Consider the following 24,963-nt stretch of genomic DNA (forward strand, 5'->3'; position numbering starts at 1 on the left):
TTGACTATGAGGGCCACTCCATTTCTTTTACGGGTTTCTTGCCCACAGTAGTAGATATGATGGTCATCCGAACTGAATTCACCCATTCCCGTCCATTTTATTTCACTGATGCCCAGGATGTCAATATTTATTCTTGCCATCTCATTTTTGACCACCTCCAACTTACCCATGTTCGTGGTTCTTACATTCCAGGTTCCTATGCAATATTTTTCTTTACAGCATTGGACTTTCCTTTCGCTTCCAGGAATATCCGCAACTGAGCGTCCTTTCGGCTTTGGCCCAGCCGCTTCATCAGCTCTGGATCTACTTGTACTTGCCCTCCGCTCTTCCCCAGTAGCATGTTGGACGCCTTCCGACCTGAGGGGCTCATCTTCCAGCGTCATAACTTTTATATGCCTGTTGTCTTTGTCCATGGAGTTTTCTTGGCAGTTATACTGGAGTGGCTTGCCGGTTCCTCGTCCAGGTGGATCACGTTTGGTCAAAACTCTCCACTATGACCTGATCATCTTGGGTGCCCTGCTCGGCATAGTTCATAGCTTCTCTGAGTTCTTCAAGCCCCTTCGCCACGGCAAGGCAGTGATCCATGAAGGGGTTTTTATACAAAAGCATAATAAAACATTAAACATTTTAAGAAAACGTCCCCATACAGGGATGCCTTCAGATGCCTTTTTCTTGGGGGCTAATATAACTCCATAGCCTCCAACATTTCTTGATGAAAATAGGGACATCCTAAGGAAAAGCGGGACGTCAGAAACAAGGATGGTTTCTGTACATCCGGGACTGTCTCTGGAAAAAAGGGACACCTGCATGGTCTGCACATGTTTTCAGGCTAGTTGCCCCAAAACAGGAAGAGGAAAGGGTATGGTTGACTCGCATCCACAAAGATGGGTACCAGCTCTTGGTCCATCTTGGTCAGCACTGTAAATAGGGATGGACAGTAACTCTCCAGGTTTTCAGGCAGGAGACTCTCCCAGCCCTACCAGGACATGCCAGGGATTGAACTTGTGACCTTTGTGCAAGGAAGATGCTCTACCACTGAGCTATGGCCTGTCCCTCTTTATTATCTGATTATTTGCTGTGGTCACCTTTTTTTCCTTCCTGCACCCTACATAACTTAGATATTGCATCATTCTATGCCATTTGTAAAGTGTCTTTTGTAAGAGATACCTAATGAGAGTCAGGAGAAGTGTCCACTAAATACAGTGTCCACTAAACATCGTGGACTTCAACTCAGATCATTCTGAGACTTTGGCAACATTAGCTGGGGCTGGTGAGAGTTGCATGCCAACAACATCTAGAGGACACCATGTTGGTCACTCCTAATATAGGGCATCTCATCCACAAAGGCAGGTGCCAGCTCTTCCACAAAGCACTAGCCTCTGTAATTTCCCTTTTAACATGGCCTCTCCCCTCTGCTTCAACGTCCCCCATTGTTGGACAAGTGCTCCTTCAGCATCCCCTTCCTCAGCTGATTTCTTCCACTAACTCTTGCCTGTCACTTGTCATTTCAGACCCAGCTCCATCACTCCAAGATGTCTTGCCAGCCCTGCTGCGTCTCATCCTGTGCCCCATCTTGTGTCAGCTACCCGGTCGGTGGTCTGGGCTCACTGTGTTCACCTTGTGAGGGCTTGTCATCCTACAGGGGCGGAGTGTCATCGAGTAGCCTCGGTATAACATCTGGAGCCAATGTTGGCTGCCTCAATCAGTTACCACCATGTGAAGTAGACATCCAGCCGCCTCCCATGTGTGTGGTAATCCCAGGAGCAATCATTGCCGCCACTTGCGAGCCAGTTAGAGTGGGGGGATACACCGCCTGCGGTGGGGGCTCCGGCGGAAGCTCATACGGCCGTTTGGGTCTGTGCCAACCCCGTGGAATTGCCAAGGTGTGCGGTTCTCCCTGTTAAGATCAAAGTCAATCTCCACAACAACAGAAGAATTTGAAAAGAAAATGTTACCTGGAAACTCCTAATACGCCATCATGGCTGCTGCTGATGTCATAGGCCTGGGTGTCATCAGTGCTGAGCCCCCTCAATCCACAACTCTGACAACTGGATCTGTGGTTGCTCAGCATTCTGTTATCAGCACCATTCTCTAACCAACTGAGCTATTCAGCCATTGTGACTGGGGATGATGGAAGTTGCAGCTCTGCATTATCCAGAGGGCCAAAGGCTCCACACATCTGTTACACAACGCTCCTCATTTTATATTATGTTGTATCCTTACAGTATGAAGTTAGGCAGAGAAGTGGTACCACAGATGCTCCAAATTTATTTAGGAGGAATTAAGGGTGCAGAAGGGACATGGGTGGCTCTGTGGTCTAAACCACAGAGACTAGGGCTTGCCAATTGGAAGGTCGGCGGTTCGAATCCCCGCGATGGGGTGAGCTCCCATTGCTTGGTCCCAGCTCCTACCAACCTAGCAGCTTGAAAGCACGTCAAAGTGCAAGTAGATAAATAGGTACCGCTCCAACGGGAAGGTAAACGGCATTTTTGTGCGCCGCTCTGATTTTGCCAGAAGTGGCTTAGTCATGCTGGCCTCATGACCCAGAAAAACGGTCTGCGGACAAACGCCAGCTCCCTCGGCCAGTAAAGTGAGATGAATGCGGCAAACCCAGAGTCGTCCGGACTGGACTTAACTGTCAGGAGTCCTTTACCTTTTTAACCTTTTAAGACTGCAAACTGTCCTGTTCCCAGCGGGGGGTGCTGAAATGCAGAACATGAGTCCGGGCTGTGATTTGAACCAAGGCGAACTCTCAATGGGTTGTAGTTGTCTGCAGGCAACCAGGCCCAACAGGCTAGGCTGTTGATCAGCAAATGTCTCTTTCTCTTTTTCTCATGTGCAGCCATAAGACCATGGGTAGGCAAACTAAGGCCCGGGGGCTGGATCCAGCCCAATCATCTTCTAAATCTGGCCTGCAGATGGTCCGGGAATCAGCGTGTTTTTACATGAGTAGAATGTGTCCTTTTATTTAAAATGCATCTCTGGGTTATTTGTGGGGCATAGGAATTCGTTCATTATTATTTTTCAAAATAGAGTCCGGCCCCCCACAAGGTCTGAGGGATAGTGGACAGGCCCCATGCTGAAAAAGTTTGCTGACCCCTGCATAAGACCAAGAAGGGAGGGATGACTCAAGATGGTTGATATACTGAACTGCCCAGTAGAAAGAACTATCAGTTCATCACCCACTTCCAGTAGAGCACTAATAATATCTGCATCATTGCCATGAGTGAAAACCTCAGATGGGAGTTATTTGAGAAGATGGTTTGTTGTGGTTTCCCCTTTCAGCTGCCCCCTCTTAAACTAAATTCCATTTGGAACCTTCTGGAAATGGGCATCAATCTCATAGCAGCCTTATCCAGTCCTTCTCTTGATTCTTTGTGTACAGTGTTCTCTCTTGCTTCCTCTTCTTTTGCAGGTTAAACTTTTCTCCTCAGGTACGCAGGCACTGCTATGTCAAGGTCCCTGTTGAAAGGAATTCTCCTGCATTGGCAGGTTTGCCTTTCCCGTAGCAAAACCTCACAACTTTGGTGGTATCAGGCCTTGGGCAGAATCCTTTAGTCTATCTTCCCTAAATGGGGGTGGGGGTGTAGTGGTGACTCCCGCCCCCCCCCATCTCTTTGCTGCGGCAATACCAGGGTTCCCTGTTAAAGGGGTTGTTTTGAGGGGAGGCTTTGGCCGTACACCTAGAGGCTGGTAGGCAGCGGCGGGGGGCAATTCCACCACCCCCCGCCACTGAAAAAAGGACTAGGCCGCGTTTTGCGGCCTACTAGGGCCCGCGCCGCCCTCCTGGGCAGCACGGCCCCTGAGTAGGCCGCTAGGTCGGCCTACCAGCCTTTTGTGATGGCCAGTGGTGGTGCGGACCCCAGCTGCACCACAGCCATGGGCTGCTTGCATTTGGGCGGCGGGGGGCATCGCTTCCCCCCGCCACATGCCCGGTGCCCCTTCCTACCCAGGCGACCTGCTTGCTTTTACGTGGGGGGTGGCACCGAGCCTAATCACTTTTCTCAGTGTCGGGGGTGGCATTCCCCCCCCACACAGCTGCCTGCCGGCCCAGGAGGGCGGTGCGAGCCCTACTAGGCCGCAAAACGAGGCCTAGTCCCTTTTTTTCAGCGGAGGGGCGGAATTCCCCCCGCGGGAGGCGTCTGACAACTCGGGAGGGCGGCATGGGCCTGACTAGCCCACAGCCGCAGTCTGCTTGCCTGTTGAGGCTTCTTGTTGAGGTTTGTTGAAGCTGCTGCTGCCGACCCAAGCGGGATGCACAGGCCCCATCTAGGCAACAGGCACTGCCTGCTTACCTTTGCAGCTGGGGGCGTGGGATTGCTACCAACCATTGGTGTTGCTGGCCCAAATGGGTGACGCGGGCCTCAGCTGGGCCTCTAGGCCGGCCCGCTTGTTTTGCCATTCGCAGGGGGCCACATGGTGACCTTTTAGAACTGAATCACACTGGGGAGGGGGTGCCCCGCCGGGCTGCAGGGCAACCCACTTCAGTTTTTCCTTATTGGGGGGGAGCTAAGTCAGCCCCCCATTCCCCCAAGTTGGTATTCAGGATGTGTGCTAACTGTTTCTATCTTTTGTGGGCATACACAGAGGAGCTCACTGCTGAGAGTGATTCTTCCCAGTCCGTGAGGACGATGTGCAGGAATTACTGCATCAGAATCTGCAGCGTCGCCTGGCTAGGGCTAAGGAGCGCTTAGATAAGTCTAAGTTCCCTCGTTGATGCTCTTGCGAGGGTAGGTGTAGGCATAGCTTACCTGTTTCAAGTTCATTAGACAGCTCCTCCAGCCCTGATTCGCGCAGAGCACGTCACAGGAAGAAGAGGTCTTGCAGATCGAGGAAGCATGGGTATAAGTGCAAGAGGAACTCGTCAGATTCTTCGGATCTTTCAGGTACTTGTGATTCCTCCGGTGGCGAGTCAGAAGAACGGTGCAAAGGGTACTGGGTTACTACCCACAAGGCCCCTGGCCTGCCTAGTTGGATTTGGGAACGTTGTACCCTGCACCATCGCCATGCCTTTGGGGCCAAAGAGCCATGTGGGGAGGATGGGCTTGATGAGAAAGGGAAGGTGCAGGCGTCAAACTTCAAGACCACAGATCAGCCTCCTGGCATCCGGCTTCAAAAGAATATATGCAATCGCATTCTAAATGGGGAATTTGTGGACTTGTTGGCCCTGCTCTCCCTGGCTTATTCTTGTAGTTCCAAGTTTAAGCCTGAATCGCGTCGCAAGAAGGACAAGCCAGTGGATTTTGATAGAACTTTGGACAATTGGCTAACTGCTTTCACCTCTTACATGGGATTGGTTGCCGCTGCTTACCCCGATAGGGCTTGGCACTTGGCTAACTATCTGGGCATTATCTTAAAAGCAAAAAAATGGCAGGGGACTCAGCGGCTTTGGCTTACGATGAGCAGTTCTGTGAGAGGGCTGCTGAAGAACCCACGGCCCGTTGGGACATCAAGGACAATGATCTTTGGTCTGAAGTAGTGGCCCCAAACTTCCAAAAAAGGGCTTTTGGGGAGAAGCCAGTTAAAACCCCCTCCAAAGTGCAAAGGGTGGCTATATCAACATGTTGGGAGTTTAATAATGGGTTGTGCAGCAGGGGCCGAAGCCGATTTGACCATGCTTGTGAGCGTTGTGGTGGTCCTCACTCATGGACTAAGTGTTTTCAGGCTAAGCCCCCTTTTCTAGGCCTTGGCAAGTAGCCTTTAGTCTAACATCAAGTTGGGGGGATGCATTCATGCTCCCTCCCCATGCGGCGGCGCTTGCAGGGCCCGTTAAAGGGCACAACCGGGAGTCCCTGGCCCTAGAGTGGCAGCATGTAGGTCAAACTCCCAGGACGAGGTCGGTGGAAGGGCATGCTGTGTAAGTTGGCACTGGGCCTCAACTGCCTGCATATCCTCAGCCAGGCGGGCTGAGAGGGTTACCTGCCAAGGAAGGCCTGTGCCAAGTTTCCCACTTCTGAAGTTCAATAACGTTGTGGCCAATTTGAACCCATACTCTGATCTCCTGTGTTATCATTTGGGGAAAGGGGTAGGCACCACAGACAGGGTTTAGCGCGTGTGCAGGCAAACAGAGAGAGCACCCCTTCTTTCCCCTTGATACCCTTGACCAAAGAACGGTGCACTCCTATCTGGGATGGCCATCCTCTTTCACCAAGCATGCAGCTTCAGGGTGTGTGTGGATATTTTCACCCCCTCCCATTGCAAGAATCTCCTGATATGATGTTTTCAGAAAGGAGGGGGAGGAAACTGCTCTTTGCTTCTTCCTCTCCTGCCTGACTCTGTGGGGAGTCTGAGTGTTATCTATGTAGAGATTAGATGGCTGAGTGAGAGCTGTAACAGTCATTCAAGCCAGTAGCGGTTCAGATTTACTCCAGTCACCTAGCCCAGTTGGGGCAGATCCAGTTGTTGAGCCCAGTCGTTGGCATCGGCTCAAAGGCGTACTGACAGGGGGGTGCACATGGACCGTTGAGGGAGGGAGGGGACACTTGCCTAGCTAGCCAGATCAGCCAAATCAACCCTGGTGATCAATGGGGCAATGGATGTTGCAGCCAGATGCTCCTCACCTCCAAAGATATAAAATCATAACTACCTAATACTTATTGCAGTGGTGTTTGCTGCTGCTGAAATAACTAACTAACTATGGCATTATGTTCCCTACATTTCTGATTTATATTATTACATGTGAGGACCCTTTTTTATAATATATATGGAGGCTGTTCTTTTTAGATGTAGGGCTGTAGCCAGCTAAGTTCTACTCAGTGTAGACATACTGGAAATAATGTATCTAAGGTAGACATGCCCCCCATGCCTAGGAGTGAAACCTAGGAATGAGTAAAAGAAATGAAAAATGAACAGAACCAAAAATATAATTATGATGCAGATAGATAGTGTTTATTGTAGAGGAAAGAGGAGATCATGAAAGCATTTCTTAGGTGAGCGGCTTCAAATAGGTCAACAATCCTTTCAGCCACAAAAGAGTTAAATGACAAAGTGACAGGTGAATTTATGATTGACACAAGGCAAAGGTACACAGGGGAAGGAAGAGATTCTCAGGGAAGTGGAAGCATCAGAACTCTTGCAGGCCTTAAGGATATTCAGAGTGCTATCAATGAGTGATAGAAAGGAAACAGAAAGGATGTGCTAAAGAGAGACAGAAGGAAAACTCCAAGAAGCATTGATCAGGGATGTGTAGGCGAGAGTGTCAGAGATGCTGAGCAACATTTTGATCCAATCCATTCTGGTTTGTCTGGATGGTGAAGGCTCAGCATTCCTGACACCATACAATCATAGAATTGTAGAGTTGGATGGGACCACAAGGGCCATCAAGTCCAAACCTCTGCAAGGCAGGAATCTCAACTACAGCATCCATGACAAATGGCCATTAGACGTTGATCCATGGTGTGCCTTTCAGGTACCATTCCCCACCCCCCGTTCCTGTGGGGGATCACAATCCCATTCAAAAGAAAGACAAGCTCATCTCCGTCTCAGTATAGGAACTGTCACTGGACGAGAAAGGAGATTGTAAGCAAAAGAATTTGGTTGCATCAGTGAAGGCAGCTGCACTGCTGATGAAGGAGCAAGCATGCTAGCCTGAGTTATCTGGGCAGGGGTGGGGCCGGGGAGAGTCATGCTTGTTCCCAGTCCATCACCAGCATTCTTACAACCGGCAGAAGTGTTCTGTATATTTGCTGCACTAGTACTTCATAAGGTGTGATCATGATAGTGCGTGTCATTACAGCTGTAATCTTCGTAGAACAACTGGTGTGAATCTGGAACAAAATAACATGAAAGTGTTTAAGATGGTGTACACTAATGTCTACTCCGATTCTGTTTTAATTACAAATTTTGCATCAATAAATACTATGAGCAATCTTTTCTGAAAGTGGTGCCCAGTTACATCACAGTAAATAGTAAAATTCAGCAAGCAGATAGATTTTTAACAAGGAGATATATAGGCAAAAAACCAAAAAAACCTCATCCTCCCAACTTTTCCTCCCTTTTTGTGGGGAGAATGAGGTCTTCATTCCTCACACTTCTGTATAGCAACAGCATGAGGCGAGTCAAAACCACAAATTTGAGGAGGGGAGAAACTACAAAACTACAAATTTGAGGAGGGGAGAAGTTCAAAGAGTGACTAGTGACCTTAGGTGATCTTTGGTTACTTTGTTAAAGGCTTAGTCAGATAAAAAAAACTCTCCTGTACAGTCGTACCTTGGAAGTCGAAAGTCCGTTTGACTTCAGAAACATTTAGAAACCAAAGTGTGGCTTCTGATGGGATGCAGGAAGCTCCTGCAGCCAATTGGAAGCCACAGAAGCCACATTGGATGTTCGGCTTCCAAAAATTGTTCGCAAACAGTCACTTCCGGGTTTCTGCCGTTCGGGAACCAAAATGTTTGAGAACTATGCTGTTTGAAAACCAAGGTACGACTGTATTACCCTTAGTATGTGAATAGAGTGAATCCTCATTCCCCATAATGCACTTTGTGTCCCTGGATTAGACAATCCACTCAGGCTAAAACAAATCCATTACACTATTCCAGCTATGTAAGTATTTTCATGTTTCCACTGCGATTCACACCAAATCTATGAGGCAAATGTGAAAGTTTGCAACTTTCTAATTACCCTGTTCCTCAAAAAAAAAAAAAAAATGTCTAGTAGCAGCTTAGAGACCAACTACGTTTGTTCTGGGTATAAGCTTTTGTGTGCATGGACACCTCTTCGGATACTCTGAAACAGAAGTCACCAGACCTTAACAGTGTCTTCGAAAAATTTTACACATCACTTGGGAAGACAGGCGAACTAATATCAGAGTACTGGAAGAAGCAAAGATCACCAGTGTTGAAGCAATGATTCTTCAACTTCATTGGACTGGTCATGTTATGTGGATGCCTGATGATCGTCTTCCAAAGCAACTACTGTATTCTGAACTTAAAAAGGGAAGTGGAAAGTGTAATGCTGGTGGTCAACAAAAGAAGTTTATAGACTGTCTCAAGGCAAATTTTTTAAAAAAATGTAGTATAAACACTGACAACTGGCCTGCGAGCGCTCCAGTTGGAGAACAGCCTTTACCAAAGGTGTCATGGGCTCTGAAGACACTCGAACTCAGGACGCAAGGGAGAAAAGTGTTAAGAGGAAGGTACCCTTGGCAAATCCACACCGTGATCAAATCCTGCCCAGAAACCAATGTCCCCACTGTGTAATGATGTGTGGATCCAGAATTGGCCTCCACAGTCACTTAGGGACTCATTGTTAAAACCATGTTTATGGAAGGTAATCTTACTCGGTTATGAGTTATTAAAAAAGAAGAATGAAGATATATAGGGTGGACATTTCTCAGGAAGGTAGTAGGAGATGGGTGATTGACTCAATGGGTATGGTAAACCTATTGACGACTGTTAATGATGGCAATTAGTCCTACAGGAAAAAACAAGGGATAGTATGCAGATGACAAAAGATCCCATGGACTGCAAGAAGATCAAACCTATCCATTCTTAAGGAAATCAGCCCTGAGTGCTCACTGGAAGGACAGATCGTGAAGCTGAGGCTCCAATACTTTGGCCACCTCATGAGAAGAGAAGACTCCCTGGAAAAGACCCTGATGCTGGGAAAGATGGAGGGCACAAGGAGAAGGGAGCGACAGAGGAAGAGATGGTTGGACAGTGTTCTAGAAGCTACAAACATGAGTCTGACCAAACTGCGGGAGGCAGTGGAAGACAGAAGTGCCTGGCGCGCTCTGGTCCAGGGGGTCACGAAGAGTCGGACACGACTAAACGATTAAACAACAACAAAGTTTTCAAAACACAATCCCTAGCAAATCTACTCCGGAGTCACAGAATGCCTCTGTGCCCTTTTCGTATGAAAGCTTTCATTTAAAGACAACTTACCCACAGAAGGAATGGCGGAGCAACCGAAATCAAGGGAAGCTGGAAGACTCTGGTGAGGAAGACAGAAATGTCTGGAGCATTTATACCGTTTGCTTTTGGCTTCTACGCCTTGAGTCAGCATTGCTCTTTCCTAATGGGCACTTGGCACAAATGCCTAGAAATCTCACAAACATTTTTCTTTCAATGATTAACCCCATGGGGGAAGAGTGTGACCACATTCAAGAGTTTGTATTTCATTATAGATTATTATAGTCCCTGGATGGATGCCTTTGTTGCAAGCACATATCCTTAATTGCTAATGCCACCTTGTCTCAACCCTTACATTATCTGATTATACAAATGAATGCAAATATGGGTCACATCCATTGTTTTCAGATTTCAAAATGCCTAATATTTAAAAACAAAATGTCAAGGTTTCTGGGGTTTTAGTTTCAAAAACAATAAGTATTCTCATCTGCAATGTTCCTTGTATTTTTTCTATTTAAGCCATTTTCATTCCAAGTTAGTATTTTTAATCTGAAATTCTGGTTTAATTTAAGGAAAATAATTATTATTTTTATTCCTGCTTTAATTATGTCTTTGTTAGTCTTCCTCTTCTTCCTGTTTATCAGTGCTATCCTCAGATAATTCCTCTATCCCCCTTTCTGCTCCTGTCACGAGCATGCCTTCTCCTAATTCTTATATTAAATTTTTCATCTGAAATTTCTGTGCTTCAGATATATCCCTGCATCATTGTTGTAGTGGTTATAGGGGTTGCTCGTGCGTAAGTTGCCGCCACTCCTGGCTAGGTAGCCTGGTTAAACCCTTTCTGTCTGGACAGCCCTTCACTTCGTGGCTGTTTCAGTCGCTAGCAGAATCCGTCAGTGGGCATTTCTTGAACCTCTTCCAGCAAAGAAGTTGTTTGACGCCAAGTCTCCGCCTACTCTCCCTGCGCAGGGTGGGTGTGGGCAGCAGAGGACCCGTGCTCTCCCCGCTGGTCTCCAGCGAAGAGTCCTGGAGCCCCCTCGCCGATTCCCCCATCTGCCCCCCTTTATCCCTGGTGTTACACTGATTTCCTTCCCCAGCCGATGAGCTGCCTCTCTCCCTAGGGAAATTGGATATTTCCCTAGCAATGTTCTAGGTCTGCAGGAGAGGTAGAGAGGTGGAAAGAGCACGCCTTCTTTTCACTTTATTTCTATTCAAATATTGTATGCAATGGACCAAAGAACAGTGCACTCCTATCTGGGATGGCCATCCTCTTTCACCAAGCATGCAGCTGCGGGTGTGTGTGTTTGTGTGTGTGTGTGGATATTTTCACCCCCTCCCATTGCGATAATCTCCTGATATGATGTTTTCAGAAAGGAGGGGGAGGAAACTGCTCTTCGCTTCTTCCTCTCCTGCCTCACTCTGTGTTATGTATGTAACAATCTATGTAACAATCTATGATTGTTATCTATGTAGAGATTAGATGGCTGAGTGAGAGCTGTAACACTCATTCAAGCCAGTAGCACTTCAGTTTTAGCTTGCAGTATCTATTAGAAATGAAAGAAGTTATGCTTCACAGCTTTCTTCCATCTTTTTTATACTCTGCTGAGTTTGGTCCAGGAGTCTAAGAAAACTTTCCTTTACACTTGTTTGCCTTGACTAGCATTTTCTATTTGCAGACCATTCACGCAGTTTGGAGTTATCCATGATCATTGATTTCAATAGGTCTCCTCTGATTCTGAGTCTACTTCTTGTTCTCAGTCTGTCTCAGGAGATAATGGAAGAGTGCGTCTTTGGGGGTGAAGTCAAACCATTGTAGAGTTACAGTGCCTTCTGTGACCGTAGAAACCAATATGGGAGATACATGTTTTGTGGCAGCTGGGGCAGATGAAGGCGTCTGGTTGTGCTGATGCTTGTGTACCATGGTGTTTTTTTCTTTCTGCGCTTCTCCAGCTGGTCATTCCTCCTCCAAGTACACACTGAATCAAGCAGACATAGGCAGGTCAGCGGTTTATGAGTTAGATATAACTCACTAGATGCATATTTTTTTAATGGGTGCAAATTTAGTTCCCATTGTCCTCATTAAGGAGAATGGAAGCTAAGGGGCTTCCGGTGTGTTGTGGGTTCCGGAAACATAGACAATGAACACAAACCACCACCTTAAACAACAACAACAAATTAATGAAAGACACATCAGTGTTGATCTGACTGGAGTAGAATTAGCTACTGCCAAGGACTATAATATCTGAAATGAGAGGGTGCAAAAGGTGATAATATAGTTTGTTGTTGTTTAGTCGTTTATTTGTGTCCACCTTCTGCCCCAAGTTGTTAATACTGGCAGTATTTTGGTCTACCTTAGTTGATTGTTCAGCAACTTGTTTACTTATACCTTCCAATCTTTCATAAATTTTATTTAACACTGAAGTAAAGTCCCCTTCTGAAGCCATTCCTTTAAATGAAAGCTTTCATACGAAAAGGGCGCAGAGGCATTCTGTGACTCCGGAGTAGATTCGCTAGGGATTGTGTTTTGAAAACTTTGTTGTTGTTTAGTCGTTTAGTCGTGTCCGACTCTTCGTAACCCCATGGACCAGAGTACGCCAGGCACTCCTGTCTTTCCCTGCCTCCCGCAGTTTGGGCAGACTCATGTTTGTAGCTTCGAAGACACTATCCAACCATCTCAGCCTCTGCTGTCCCCTTCTCCTTCTGCCCTCCATCTTTCCCAACATCAGGTTCTTTTCCAGGGAGTCTTCTCTTCTCATGAGGTGGCCAAAGTATTGGAGCCTCAGCTTCACGATCTGTCCTTCCAGTGAGCACTCAGGGCTGATTTCCTTAAGAATGGATCGATTTGTTCTTCTTGCAGTCCATGGGACTCTCAAGAGTCTCCTCCAGCACCATAATTCAAAAGCATCAATTCTTCAGCGATCAGCCTTCTTTATGGTCCAGCTCTCACTTCCATACATCACTACTGGGAAAACCATAGCTTTTACTATACGGACCTTTGTTGGCAAGGTGATGTCTCTACTTTTTAAGATGCTGTCTAGGTTTGTCATTGCTTTCCTCCCAAGAAGCAGGCGTCTCTTAATTTCATGGCTGCTTATACCATCTGCAGTGATCATGGAGGCCAAGAAAGTAAAATCTCTCACTGCCTCCATTTCTTCTCCCTCTGTTTGCCAGGAGGTGATGGGACCAGTGGCCATGATCTTCGTTTTTTTGATGTTGAGCTTCAGACCATATTTTGCGCTCTCCTCTTTCACCCTCAATAAAAGGTTCTTTAATTCCTCCTCACTTTCTGCCATCAAGGTTGTGTCATCTGCATATCTGAGGTTGTTGATATTTCTTCCGGCAATCTTAATTCCGGCTAGGGATTCATCCAGCCCAGCCTTTCGCATGATGAATTCTGTATATAAGTTAAATAAGCAGGGAGACAAAATACAGCCTTGTCGTACTCCTTTCCCAATTTTGAACCAATCAGTTGTTCCATATCCAGTTCTAACTGTAGCTTCTTGTCCCACATAGAGATTTCTCAGGAGACAGATGAGGTGATCAGGCACTCCCATTTCTTTAAGAACTTGCCATAGTTTGCTGTGGTCGACACAGTCAAAGGCTTTTGCATAGTCAATGAAGCAGAAGTAGATGTCTTTCTGGAACTCTCTAGCTTTCTCCATAATCCAGCGCATGTTTGCAATTTGGTCTCTGGTTCCTCTGCCTCTTCTAAATCCAGCTTGCACTTTTGGGAGTTCTCGGTCCACATACTGCTCGAACCTTCCTTGTAGAATTTTAAGCATAACCTTGCTAGCGTGTGAAATGAGTGCAATTGTGCGGTAGTTGGAGCATTCTTTAGCACTGCCCTTCTTTGGGATTGGGATGTAGACTGATCTTCTCCAATCCTCTGGCCACTGCTGAATTTTCCAAACTTGCTGGCATATTGAGTGTAGCACCTTAACAGCATCATCTTTTAAAATTTTAAATAATTCAGCTGGAATACCATCACTTCCATTGGCCTTGTTATTTGCAGTGCTTTCTAAGGCCCATTTGACTTCACTCTCCAGGATGTCTGGCTCAAGGTCAGCAACCCCACTACCTGGGGTGTGCGAGACATCCATATCTTTCTGGTATAATTCCTCTGTGTATTCTTGCCACCTCTTCTTGATGTCTTCTGCTTCTGTTAGGTCCTTACCACTTTTGTCCTTTATTATGGTAATCTTTGAACGAAATGTTCCTTTCATATCTCCAATTTTCTTGAACAGATCTCTGGTTCTTCCCATTCTGTTGTTTTCCTCTATTTATTTGCATTGCTCGTTTAAGAAGGCCTTCTTATCTCTCGTTGCTTTTTTTTTTTTTTTTTTTTGAAATCTGCATTCAATTTCCTGTATCCTTCTCTTTCTCCCTCACATTTTGCTTGCCTTCTCTCCCCCGCTATTTGTAAGGCCTCATTGGACAGCCACTTTGCTTTTTTGCATTTCCTTTTCATTGGGATGGTTTTTGTTGCTGCCTCCTGTATAATGTTGCGAGCCTCCATCCATAGTTCTTCAGGCACTCTGTCCAACAAATCTAAATCCTTAAACCTGTTCCTCACTTCCACTGTGTATTTATAAGGGATTTGATTTAGATTGTATCTTACTGGCCCAGTGGTTTTCCCCTACTTTCTTCAGTTTAAGCTTGAATTTTGCTATAAGAAGCTGATGATCTGAGCCACAGTCAGCTCCAGGTCTTGTTTTTGCTGACTGTATTGAGTTTCTCCATCTTTGGCTGCAGAGAATATAATCAATCTGATTTCGATGCTGCCCATCTGGTGATGTCCACGTGTAGAGTCGTCTCTTGTGTTGTTGGAAAAGCGTGTTTGTGATGACCAGCTTGTTCTCTGGACAGAACTCTATTAGCCTTTGCCCTGCTTCATTTTGCTCTCCAAGGCCAAACTTGCCAGTTGTTCCTTTTATCTCTTGATTCCCTACTTTAGCATTCCAATCCCCTATAATGGTCAGCCATGTGGTGTTAAAGAAGGACAGAACTTTGTTTTTATATGCAACAACAGCAGCAAGGATCCTTATTGCAAAGTATTGGAAGACATCAGACCTACCATCTCTGGAAGAATGGCAGATGAAGATGGCAGACTACATGGGACTCGCAGAGATGACGGGCAGAATCCGAGACCAGGAGAAAGAGACAGTGGAAGAAGATTGGAAGAAATTTAAGGACTATCTTAACAAACATTACAAGATTAAAGAATGTTAGATTGACATGGACTTAAAAACATTGTGGTTTTCAGAGACATTAGAGTAAGAAAAGGAATGGAATTTGTAAAAAAAATTGGGGAAATAAGGGAATGGAGTTGCTGATGGGATAATGAAACTAGAATACAAAATGGTGAGGTATGAGGAAGTCAGGGAAATTAGGTTGAGAAAATAAGTTTTAAAATTATACTTGTTGTCTTTTGTTTGTGTTTGTTTTTTATTGTAGTTGTTTTGTTTTTGTATGCTTTTATTGGAAATTTTAATAAATATTATTTTTTAAAAAATATAATGAGAAGAACATCCTTCTTTGGTGTCACTTCTATAAGGTGTTGTAAGTCTTCATAGAATTGGTCAATTTCAGTTTCTTCCGCACCAGTAGTTGGTGCATAGACTTGGATTACTGTTATGTTAAAAGGTCTGCCTTGGATTCGTATCGAGATCATTCTATCATTTTTGAGATTGCATCCCAGTATTGCTTTCGCCACTCTTTTGTTGACTATGAGGGCCACTCCATTTCTATTGTGGGTTTCTTGCCCACAGTAGTAGATATGATGGTCATCCGAACTGAATTTGCCCATTCTCATCCATTTTAGTTCACTGATGCCCAGTATGTCAATATTTATTCTTGCCATTTCATTTTTGACCACATCCAACTTACCCAGGATCATGGTTCTTACATTCCAGGTTCCTATGCAATATTTTTCTTTACAGCATTGGACTTTCCTTTCGCTTCCAGGCATGTCCGCAACTGAACGTCCTTTTGGCTTTAGCCCAGCCACTTCATCAGATCTGGATCTACTTGTACTTGTCCTTCACTCTTCCCCAGTAGCATGTTGGACGCCTTCCGACCTGAGGGGATCATCTTCCAGCGTCGTAACTTTTATATGCCTGCTGTCTTTGTGCATGGAGTTTTCTTGGCAGGGATACTGGAGTGGCTTGCCAGTTCCTCCTCCAAGTGGATCACGTTTGGTCAAAACTCTCCACTATGACCTGTTCATCTTGGGTGCCATGCTCGGCATAGTTCATAGCTTCTCTGAGTTCTTCAAGCCCCGTTGCCACGGCGAGGCAGTGATCCATGAAGGAGATAATATAGTAACCCTATAATAATATGAGGAGACCCTATAATATGCTTGCAGCCTTAGAAAATAACACAGGTCAATGTAGCTTTGATATGTGCAGCAAAGGTGATACTCAGCTGTGATTCAGACATGACTTCCTTTTTCTAAGAAACTGTATAAAAGCACATGGCACAGGACACCAAACTCATCAGACTCAAGCACCTTCTCTCTGTCTTTTGCTACTGCTCTTGGTAAGTACTTTTCATTCATTCTAATTCTGTATGTGTGGGTGAAATAATGAAATCGCTAGCCACGATGGCTATTCTCTGCCCCCGTGGTTGGAAGCTGAATGCTTCTGAATGCCAATCGCTGAAATCCTCAAGAGGGGAGAGTTGCTCTCATGCTCTGGTTCTGCTTTTGGGTTTTCCTGAAGATGCATCTAGCTAGTTGGTAATTGTGAGAACAGGATGTTCAGCCATTTGCTGACCCAGCAGGTTTTTCTTATGTTCCTAAATATCAGATTTTGGGTCGAGTGGTGTGAGCCACATCCTAGTAAGGGGTGGGGGAATCTGTTCATTTTGGTTTCCTCTCAGATTCTCTCTCCTCTCTCTGTATGTCTCTCTCTCTCTCCCTGACCTTCCCAGTAACTTTAGTTCCTCACAGTTTCATACAACTGGCCTGACCTAGCAGGCCCCTTTTATGTCCATCCGTGTTTTGTTTCAGAATGTAAAAATTAGGTAAAATTGCCTTTATTTGCAAACTGAAACACATTTATTTCTCCATCCCTCGCTGAGAGTAGTTCTGGTTCTGCATACCCTCCAAAATTTCTTCTATGAAAATAGGGACATCCAGTGCTTTCTTTCTGGAAAAATAGGTGCCAGTACTCACCATGAAGTTGTTACAGTAAGAGCCACAATTTTTAACGAGAGAGAGAGAGAGAGAGAGAGAGAGAGAGAGAGAGGTGCCAGTACTACGTACCCTTGAGTATACTCGGGGGGGGGGGGAGCACTGGGGAAATCTATTACCATAATAGTAATAATTTTACTATCTAAATCCTACTTGTCTGACTGGGTTTGCCCAGCCCCTCTAGAAGGATACAAATATATACAAAAGCATAATAAAAGATTAAACATTTTAAGAAAACGTCCCCATACAGGGATGCCTTCAGATGCCTTTGTCTTGGGGGCTAATATAACTCCATAGCCTCCAACATTTCTTGATGAAAATAGGGACATCCTAAGGAAAAGCGGGACGTCAGAAACAAGGATGGTTTCTGTACATCCGGGACTGTCTCTGGAAAAAAGGGACACCTGCATGGTCTGCACATGTTTGCAGGCTAGTTGCCCCAAAACAGGAAGAGGAAAGGGTATGGTTGACTCGCATCCACAAAGATGGGTACCAGCTCTTGGTCCATCTTGGTCAGCACTGTAAATAGGGATGGACAGTAACTCTCCAGGTTTCCAGGCAGGAGACTCTCCCAGCCCTACCAGGACATGCCAGGGATTGAACTTGTGACCTTTGTGCAAGGAAGATGCTCTACCACTGAGCTATGGCCTGTCCCTCTTTATTATCTGATTATTTGCTGTGGTCACCTTTTTTTCCTTCCTGCACCCTACATAACTTAGATATTGCATCATTCTATGCCATTTGTAAAGTGTCTTTTGTAAGAGATACCTAATGAGAGTCAGGAGAAGTGTCCACTAAATGCAGTGTCCACTAAACATCGTGGACTTCAACTCAGATCATTCTGAGACTTTGGCAACATTAGCTGGGGCTGGTGAGAGTTGCATGCCAACAACATCTAGAGGACACCATGTTGGTCACTCCTAATATAGGGCATCTCATCCACAAAGGCAGGTACCAGCTCTTCCACAAAGCACTAGCCTCTGTAATTTCCCTTTTAACATGGCCTCTCCCCTCTGCTTCAACGTCCCCCATTGTTGGACAAGTGCTCCTTCAGCATCCCCTTCCTCAGCTGATTTCTTCCACTAACTCTTGCCTGTCACTTGTCATTTCAGACCCAGCTCCATCACTCCAAGATGTCTTGCCAGCCCTGCTGCGTCTCATCCTGTGCCCCATCTTGTGTCAGTTACCCGGTCGGTGGTTTGGGCTCACTGTGTTCACCTTGTGAGGGCTTGTCATCCTACAGGGGCGGAGTGTCATCGAGTAGCCTCGGTATAACATCTGGAGCCAATGTTGGCTGCCTCAATCAGTTACCACCATGTGAAGTAGACATCCAGCCGCCTCCCATGTGTGTGGTAATCCCAGGAGCAATCCTTGCCGCCACTTGCGAGCCAGTTAGAGTGGGGGGATACACCGCCTGCGGTGGGGGCTCCGGCGGAAGCTCATACGGCCGTTTGGGTCTGTGCCAACCCCGTGGAATTGCCAAGGTGTGCGGTTCTCCCTGTTAAGATCAAAGTCAATCTCCACAACAACAGAAGAATTTGGAAAAGAAAATGGTACCTGGAAACTCCTAATACGCCATCATGGCTGCTGCTGATGTCATAGGCCTGGGTGTCATCAGTGCTGAGCCCCCTCAATCCACAACTCTGACAACTGGATCTGTGGTTGCTCAGCATTCTGTTATCAGCACCATTCTCTAACCAACTGAGCTATTCAGCCATTGTGACTGGGGATGATGGAAGTTGCAGCTCTGCATTATCCAGAGGGCCAAAGGCTCCACACATCTGTTACACAACGCTCCTCATTTTATATTATGTTGTATCCTTACAGTATGAAGTTAGGCAGAGAAGTGGTACCACAGATGCTCCAAATTTATTTAGGAGGAATTAAGGGTGCAGAAGGGACATGGGTGGCTCTGTGGTCTAAACCACAGAGACTAGGGCTTGCCAATTGGAAGGTCGGCGGTTCGAATCCCCGCGATGGGGTGAGCTCCCATTGCTTGGTCCCAGCTCCTACCAAACTAGCAGCTTGAAAGCACGTCAAAGTGCAAGTAGATAAATAGGTACCACTCCAACGGGAAGGTAAACGGCATTTTTGTGCGCCGCTCTGATTTTGCCAGAAGTGGCTTAGTCATGCTGGCCTCATGACCCAGAAAAACGGTCTGCGGACAAACGCCAGCTCCCTCGGCCAGTAAAGTGAGATGAATGCGGCAAACCCAGAGTCGTCCGGACTGGACTTAACTGTCAGGAGTCCTTTACCTTTTTAACCTTTTAAGACTGCAAACTGTCCTGTTCCCAGCGGGGGGTGCTGAAATGCAGAATATGAGTCCGGGCTGTGATTTGAACCAAGGCGAACTCTCAATGGGTTGTAGTTGTCTGCAGGCAACCAGGCCCAACAGGCTAGGCTGTTGATCAGCAAATGTCTCTTTCTCTTTTTCTCATGTGCAGCCATAAGGCCATGGGTAGGAAAACTAAGGCCCGGGGGCTGGATCCAGCCCAATCATCTTCTAAATCTGGCCTGCAGATGGTCCGGGAATCAGCATGTTTTTACATGAGTAGAATGTGTCCTTTTATTTAAAATGCATCTCTGGGTTATTTGTGGGGCATAGGAATTCGTTCATTATTATTTTTCAAAATAGAGTCCGGCCCCCCACAAGGTCTGAGGGATAGTGGACAGGCCCCATGCTGAAAAAGTTTGCTGACCCCTGCATAAGACCAAGAAGGGAGGGATGACTCAAGATGGTTGATATACTGAACTGCCCAGTAGAAAGAACTATCAGTTCATCACCCACTTCCAGTAGAGCACTAATAATATCTGCATCATTGCCATGAGTGAAAACCTCAGATGGGAGTTACTTGAGGAGATGGTTTGTTGTGGTTTCCCCTTTCAGCTGCCCCCTCTTAAACTAAATTCCATTTGGAACCTTCTGGAAATGGGCATCAATCTCATAGCAGCCTTATCCAGTCCTTCTCTTGATTCTTTGTGTACAGTGTTCTCTCTTGCTTCCTCTTCTTTTGCAGGTTAAACTTTTCTCCTCAGGTACGCAGGCACTGCTATGTCAAGGTCACTGTTGAAAGGAATTCTCCTGCATTGGCAGGTTTGCCTTTCCCGTAGCAAAACCTCACAACTTTGGTGGTATCAGGCCTTGGGCAGAATCCTTTAGTCTATCTTCCCTAAATGGGAGTGGGGGTGTAGTGGTGACTCCCGCCCCCCCCATCTCTTTGCTGCGGCAATACCAGGGTTCCCTGTTAAAGGGGTTGTTTTGAGGGGAGGCTTTGGCCGTACACCTAGAGGCTGGTAGGCAGCGGTGGGGGGCAATTCCACCACCCCACCCCACTGAAAAAAGGACTAGGCCGCGTTTTGCGGCCTACTAGGGCCCGCGCCGCCCTCCTGGGCAGCACGGCCCCTGAGTAGGCCGCTAGGTCGGCCTACCAGCCTTTTGTGATGGCCAGTGGTGGTGCGGACACCAGCTGCACCACAGCCATGGGCTGCTTGCATTTGGGCGGCGGGGGGGCATCGCTTCCCCCCGCCACATGCCCGGTGCCCCTCCCTACCCAGGCGGGTGGAGCGGGGCTCCAGCAAGGCCGCAGCCGCGACCTGCTTGCTTTTATGTGGGGGGTGGCACCGAGCCTAATCACTTTTCTCAGTGTCGGGGGTGGCATTCCCCCCCCCCCAAACAGCTGCCTGCCGGCCCAGGAGGGCGGTGCGAGACCTACTAGGCCGCAAAACGAGGCCTAGTCCCTTTTTTTCAGCGGGGGGGCGGAATTCCCCCCGCGGGAGGCGTCTGATGACTCGGGAGGGCGGCATGGGCCTGACTAGCCCACAGCCGCAGTCTGCTTGCCTGTTGAGGCTTCTTGTTGAGGTTTGTTGAAGCTGCTGCTGCCGACCCAAGCGGGATGCACAGGCCCCATCTAGGCAACAGGCACTGCCTGCTTACCTTTGCAGCTGCGGGCGTGGGATTGCTACCAACCATTGGTGTTGCTGGCCCAAATGGGTGACGCGGGCCTCAGCTGGGCCTCTAGGCCGGCCCGCTTGTTTTGCCATTCGCAGGGGGCCACATGGTGACCTTTTAGAACTGAATCACACTGGGGAGGGGGTGCCCCGCCGGGCTGCAGGGCAACCCACTTCAGTTTTTCCTTATTGGGGGGGAGCTAAGTCAGCCCCCCCATTCCCCCACGTTGGTATTCAGGATGTGTGCTAACTGTTTCTATCTTTTGTGGGCATACACAGAGGAGCTCACTGCTGAGAGTGATTCTTCCCAGTCCGTGAGGACGATGTGCAGGAATTACTGCATCAGAACCTGCAGCGTCGCCTGGCTAGGGCTAAGGAGCGCTTAGATAAGTCTAAGTTCCCTCGTTGATGCTCTTGCGAGGGTAGGCGTAGGCATAGCTCACCTGTTTCAAGTTCATCAGACAGCTCCTCCAGCCCTGATTCGCGCAGAGCACGTCACAGGAAGAAGAGGTCTTGCAGATCGAGGAAGCATGGGTATAAGTGCAAGAGGAACTCGTCAGATTCTTCGGATCTTTCAGGTACGTGTGATTCCTCCGGTGGCGAGTCAGAAGAACGGTGCAAAGGGTACTGGGTTACTACCCACAAGGCCCCTGGCCTGCCTAGTTGGATTTGGGAACGTTGCACCCTGCACCATCGCCGTGCCTTTGGGGCCAAAGAGCCATGTGGGGAGGATGGGCTTGATGAGAAAGGGAAGGTGCAGGCGTCAAACTTCAAGACCACAGATCAGCCTCCTGGCATCCGGCTTAAAAAGAATATATGCAATCGCATTCTAAATGGGGAATTTGTGGACTTGTTGGCCCTGCTCTCCCTGGCTTATTCTTGTAGTTCCAAGTTTAAGCCTGAATCGTGTCGCAAGAAGGACAAGCCAGTGGATATTGATAGAACTTTGGACAATTGGCTAACTGCTTTCACCTCTTACATGGGATTGGTTGCCGCTGCTTACCCCGATAGGGCTTGGCACTTGGCTAACTATCTGGGCATTATCTTAAAAGCAAAAAAAATGGCAGGGGACTCAGCGGCTTTGGCTTACGATGAGCAGTTCTGTGAGAGGGCTGCTGAAGAACCCACGGCCCGTTGGGACATCAAGGACAATGATCTTTGGTCTGAAGTAGTGGCCCCAAACTTCCAAAAAAGGGCTTTTGGGGAGAAGCCAGTTAAAACCCCCTCCAAAGTGCAAAGGGTGGCTATATCAACATGTTGGGAGTTTAATAATGGGTTGTGCAGCAGGGGCCGAAGCCGATTTGACCATGCTTGTGAGTGTTGTGGTGGTCCTCACTCATGGACTAAGTGTTTTCAGGCTAAGCCCCCTTTTCTAGGCCTTGGCAAGTAGCCTTTAGTCTAACATCAAGTTGGGGGGATGCATTCATGCTCCCTCCCCATGCGGCGGCGCTTGCAGGGCCCGTTAAAGGGCACAACCGGGAGTCCCTGGCCCTAGAGTGGCAGCATGTAGGTCAAACTCCCAGGACGAGGTCGGTGGAAGGGCATGCTGTGTAAGTTGGCACTTTGCAGTCCCCTCTCACTGGGCCTCAACTGCCTGCATATCCTCAGCCAGGCGGGCTGCCAAGGCCTGTGCCAAGTTTCCCACTTCTGAAGTTCAATAACGTTGTGGCCAATTTGAACCCATACTCTGATCTCCTGTGTTATCATTTGGGGAAAGGCGTAGGCACCACAGACAGGGTTTAGCGCGTGTGCAGGCAAACAGAGAGAGCACCCCTTCTTTCCCCTTGATACCCTTGACCAAAGAACGGTGCACTCCTATCTGGGATGGCCATCCTCTTTCACCAAGCATGCAGCTTCAGGCTGTGTGTGGATATTTACACCCCCTCCCATTGCGAGAATCTCCTGATATGATGTTTTCAGAAAGGAGGGGGAGGAAACTGCTCTTTGCTTCTTCCTCTCCTGCCTGACTCTGTGGGGAGTCTGAGTGTTATCTATGTAGAGATTAGATGGCTGAGTGAGAGCTGTAACAGTCATTCAAGCCAGTAGCGGTTCAGATTTACTCCAGTCACCTAGCCCAGTTGGGGCAGATCCAGTTGTTGAGCCCAGCCGTTGGCATCGGCTCAAAGGCGTACTGACAAGGGGGTGCACATGGACCGTTGAGGGAGGGAGGGGACACTTGCCTAGCTAGCCAGATCAGCCAAATCAACCCTGGTGATCAATGGGGCAATGGATGTTGCAACCAGATGCTCCTCACCTCCAAATATATAAAATCATAACTACCTAATACTTATTGCAGTGGTGTTTGCTGCTGCTGAAATAACTAACTAACTATGGCATTATGTTCCCTACATTTCTGATTTATATTATTACATGTGAGGACCCTTTTTTATAATATATATGGAGGCTGTTCTTTTTAGATGTAGGGCTGTAGCCAGCTAAGTTCTACTCAGTGTAGACATACTGGAAATAATGTATCTAAGGTAGACATGCCCCCCATGCCTAGGAGTGAAACCTAGGAATGAGTAAAAGAAATGAAAAATGAACAGAACCAAAAATATAATTATGATGCAGATAGATAGTGTTTATTGTAGAGGAAAGAGGAGATCATGAAAGCATTTCTTAGGTGAGCGGCTTCAAATAGGTCAACAATCCTTTCAGCCACAAAAGAGTTAAATGACAAAGTGACAGGTGAATTTATAATTGACACAAGGCAAAGGTACACAGGGGAAGGAAGAGATTCTCAGGGAAGTGGAAGCATCAGAACTCTTGCAGGCCTTAAGGATATTCAGAGTGCTATCAATGAGTGATAGAAAGGAAACAGAAAGGATGCGCTAAAGAGAGACAGAAGGAAAACTCCAAGAAGCATTGATCAGGGATGTGTAGGCGAGAGTGTCAGAGATGCTGAGCAACCTTTTGATCCAATCCATTCTGGTTTGTCTGGATGGTGAAGGCTCAGCATTCCTGACACCATACAATCATAGAATTGTAGAGTTGGATGGGACCACAAGGGCCATCAAGTCCAAACCTCTGCAAGGCAGGAATCTCAACTACAGCATCCATGACAAATGGCCATTAGACGTTGATCCATGGTGTGCCTTTCAGGTACCATTCCCCACCCCCCGTTCCTGTGGGGGATCACAATCCCATTCAAAAGAAAGACAAGCTCATCTCCGTCTCAGTATAGGAACTTTCACTGGACGAGAAGGGAGATTGTAAGCAAAAGAATTTGGTTGCATCAGTGAAGGCAGCTGCACTGCTGATGAAGGAGCAAGCATGCTAGCCTGAGTTATCTGGGCAGGGCCTGGGGCCGGGGAGAGTCATGCTTGTTCCCAGTTCATCACCAGAAGTCTTACAAGCGGCAGAAGTGTTCTGTATGCTTGCTGCGCTATTACTTCATTAGGTGCGATTATGATAGTGCGTGTCATTACAGCTGTAATCTTCGTAGAACAACTGGTGTGAATCTGGAACAAAATAACATGAAAGTGTTTAAGATGGTGTACACTAATGTCTACTCCGATTCTGTTTTAATTACAAATTTTGCATCAATAAATACTATGAGCAATCTTTTCTGAAAGTGGTGCCCAGTTACATCACAGTAAATAGTAAAATTCAGCAAGCAGATAGATTTTTAACAAGGAGATATATAGGCAAAAAAACAAAAAAACCTCATCCTCCCAACTTTTCCTCCCTTTTTGTGGGGAGAATGAGCTCTTCATTCCTCACACTTCTGTATAGCAACAGCATGAGGCGAGTCAAAACCACAAATTTGAGGAGGGGAGAAACTACAAAACTACAAATTTGAGGAGGGGAGAAGTTCAAAGAGTGACTAGTGACCTTAGGTGATCTTTGGTTACTTTGTTAAAGGCTTAGTCAGATAAAAAAAACCTCTCCTGTACAGTCGTACCTTGGAAGTCGAAAGTCCGTTCGACTTCAGAAACATTTAGAAACCAAAGTGCGGCTTCTGATGGGATGCAG

The 24,963-nt window shown here is 47.0% G+C and overlaps 1 protein-coding gene and 1 long non-coding RNA gene across 2 annotated transcripts; both read left to right on the forward strand.

Annotated features, from left to right (window-relative positions):
- Positions 1-4,163: 4,163 nt before the first annotated feature.
- On the forward strand, positions 4,164-24,447 carry LOC307205234 (uncharacterized protein; the record flags this gene model as incomplete). Its single annotated transcript, XM_079957430.1, has 4 exons — positions 4,164-4,220; positions 4,730-4,842; positions 21,415-22,301; positions 24,389-24,447. The coding sequence occupies 4 exons, from the start codon at positions 4,164-4,166 to the stop codon at positions 24,445-24,447; spliced, it is 1,116 nt and encodes a 371-aa protein (XP_079813556.1).
- LOC307205907 lies at positions 11,963-18,709 on the forward strand. Its single transcript, XR_013834180.1, has 3 exons — positions 11,963-12,112; positions 16,158-16,385; positions 18,153-18,709. It is a non-coding gene; the product is annotated as an uncharacterized lncRNA (long non-coding RNA).
- Positions 24,448-24,963: the final 516 nt, after the last annotated feature.

This window comes from Podarcis cretensis (assembly GCF_951804945.1).
Source record: "Podarcis cretensis genome assembly, chromosome: 16".
Taxonomy (NCBI): domain Eukaryota; kingdom Metazoa; phylum Chordata; class Lepidosauria; order Squamata; family Lacertidae; genus Podarcis; species Podarcis cretensis.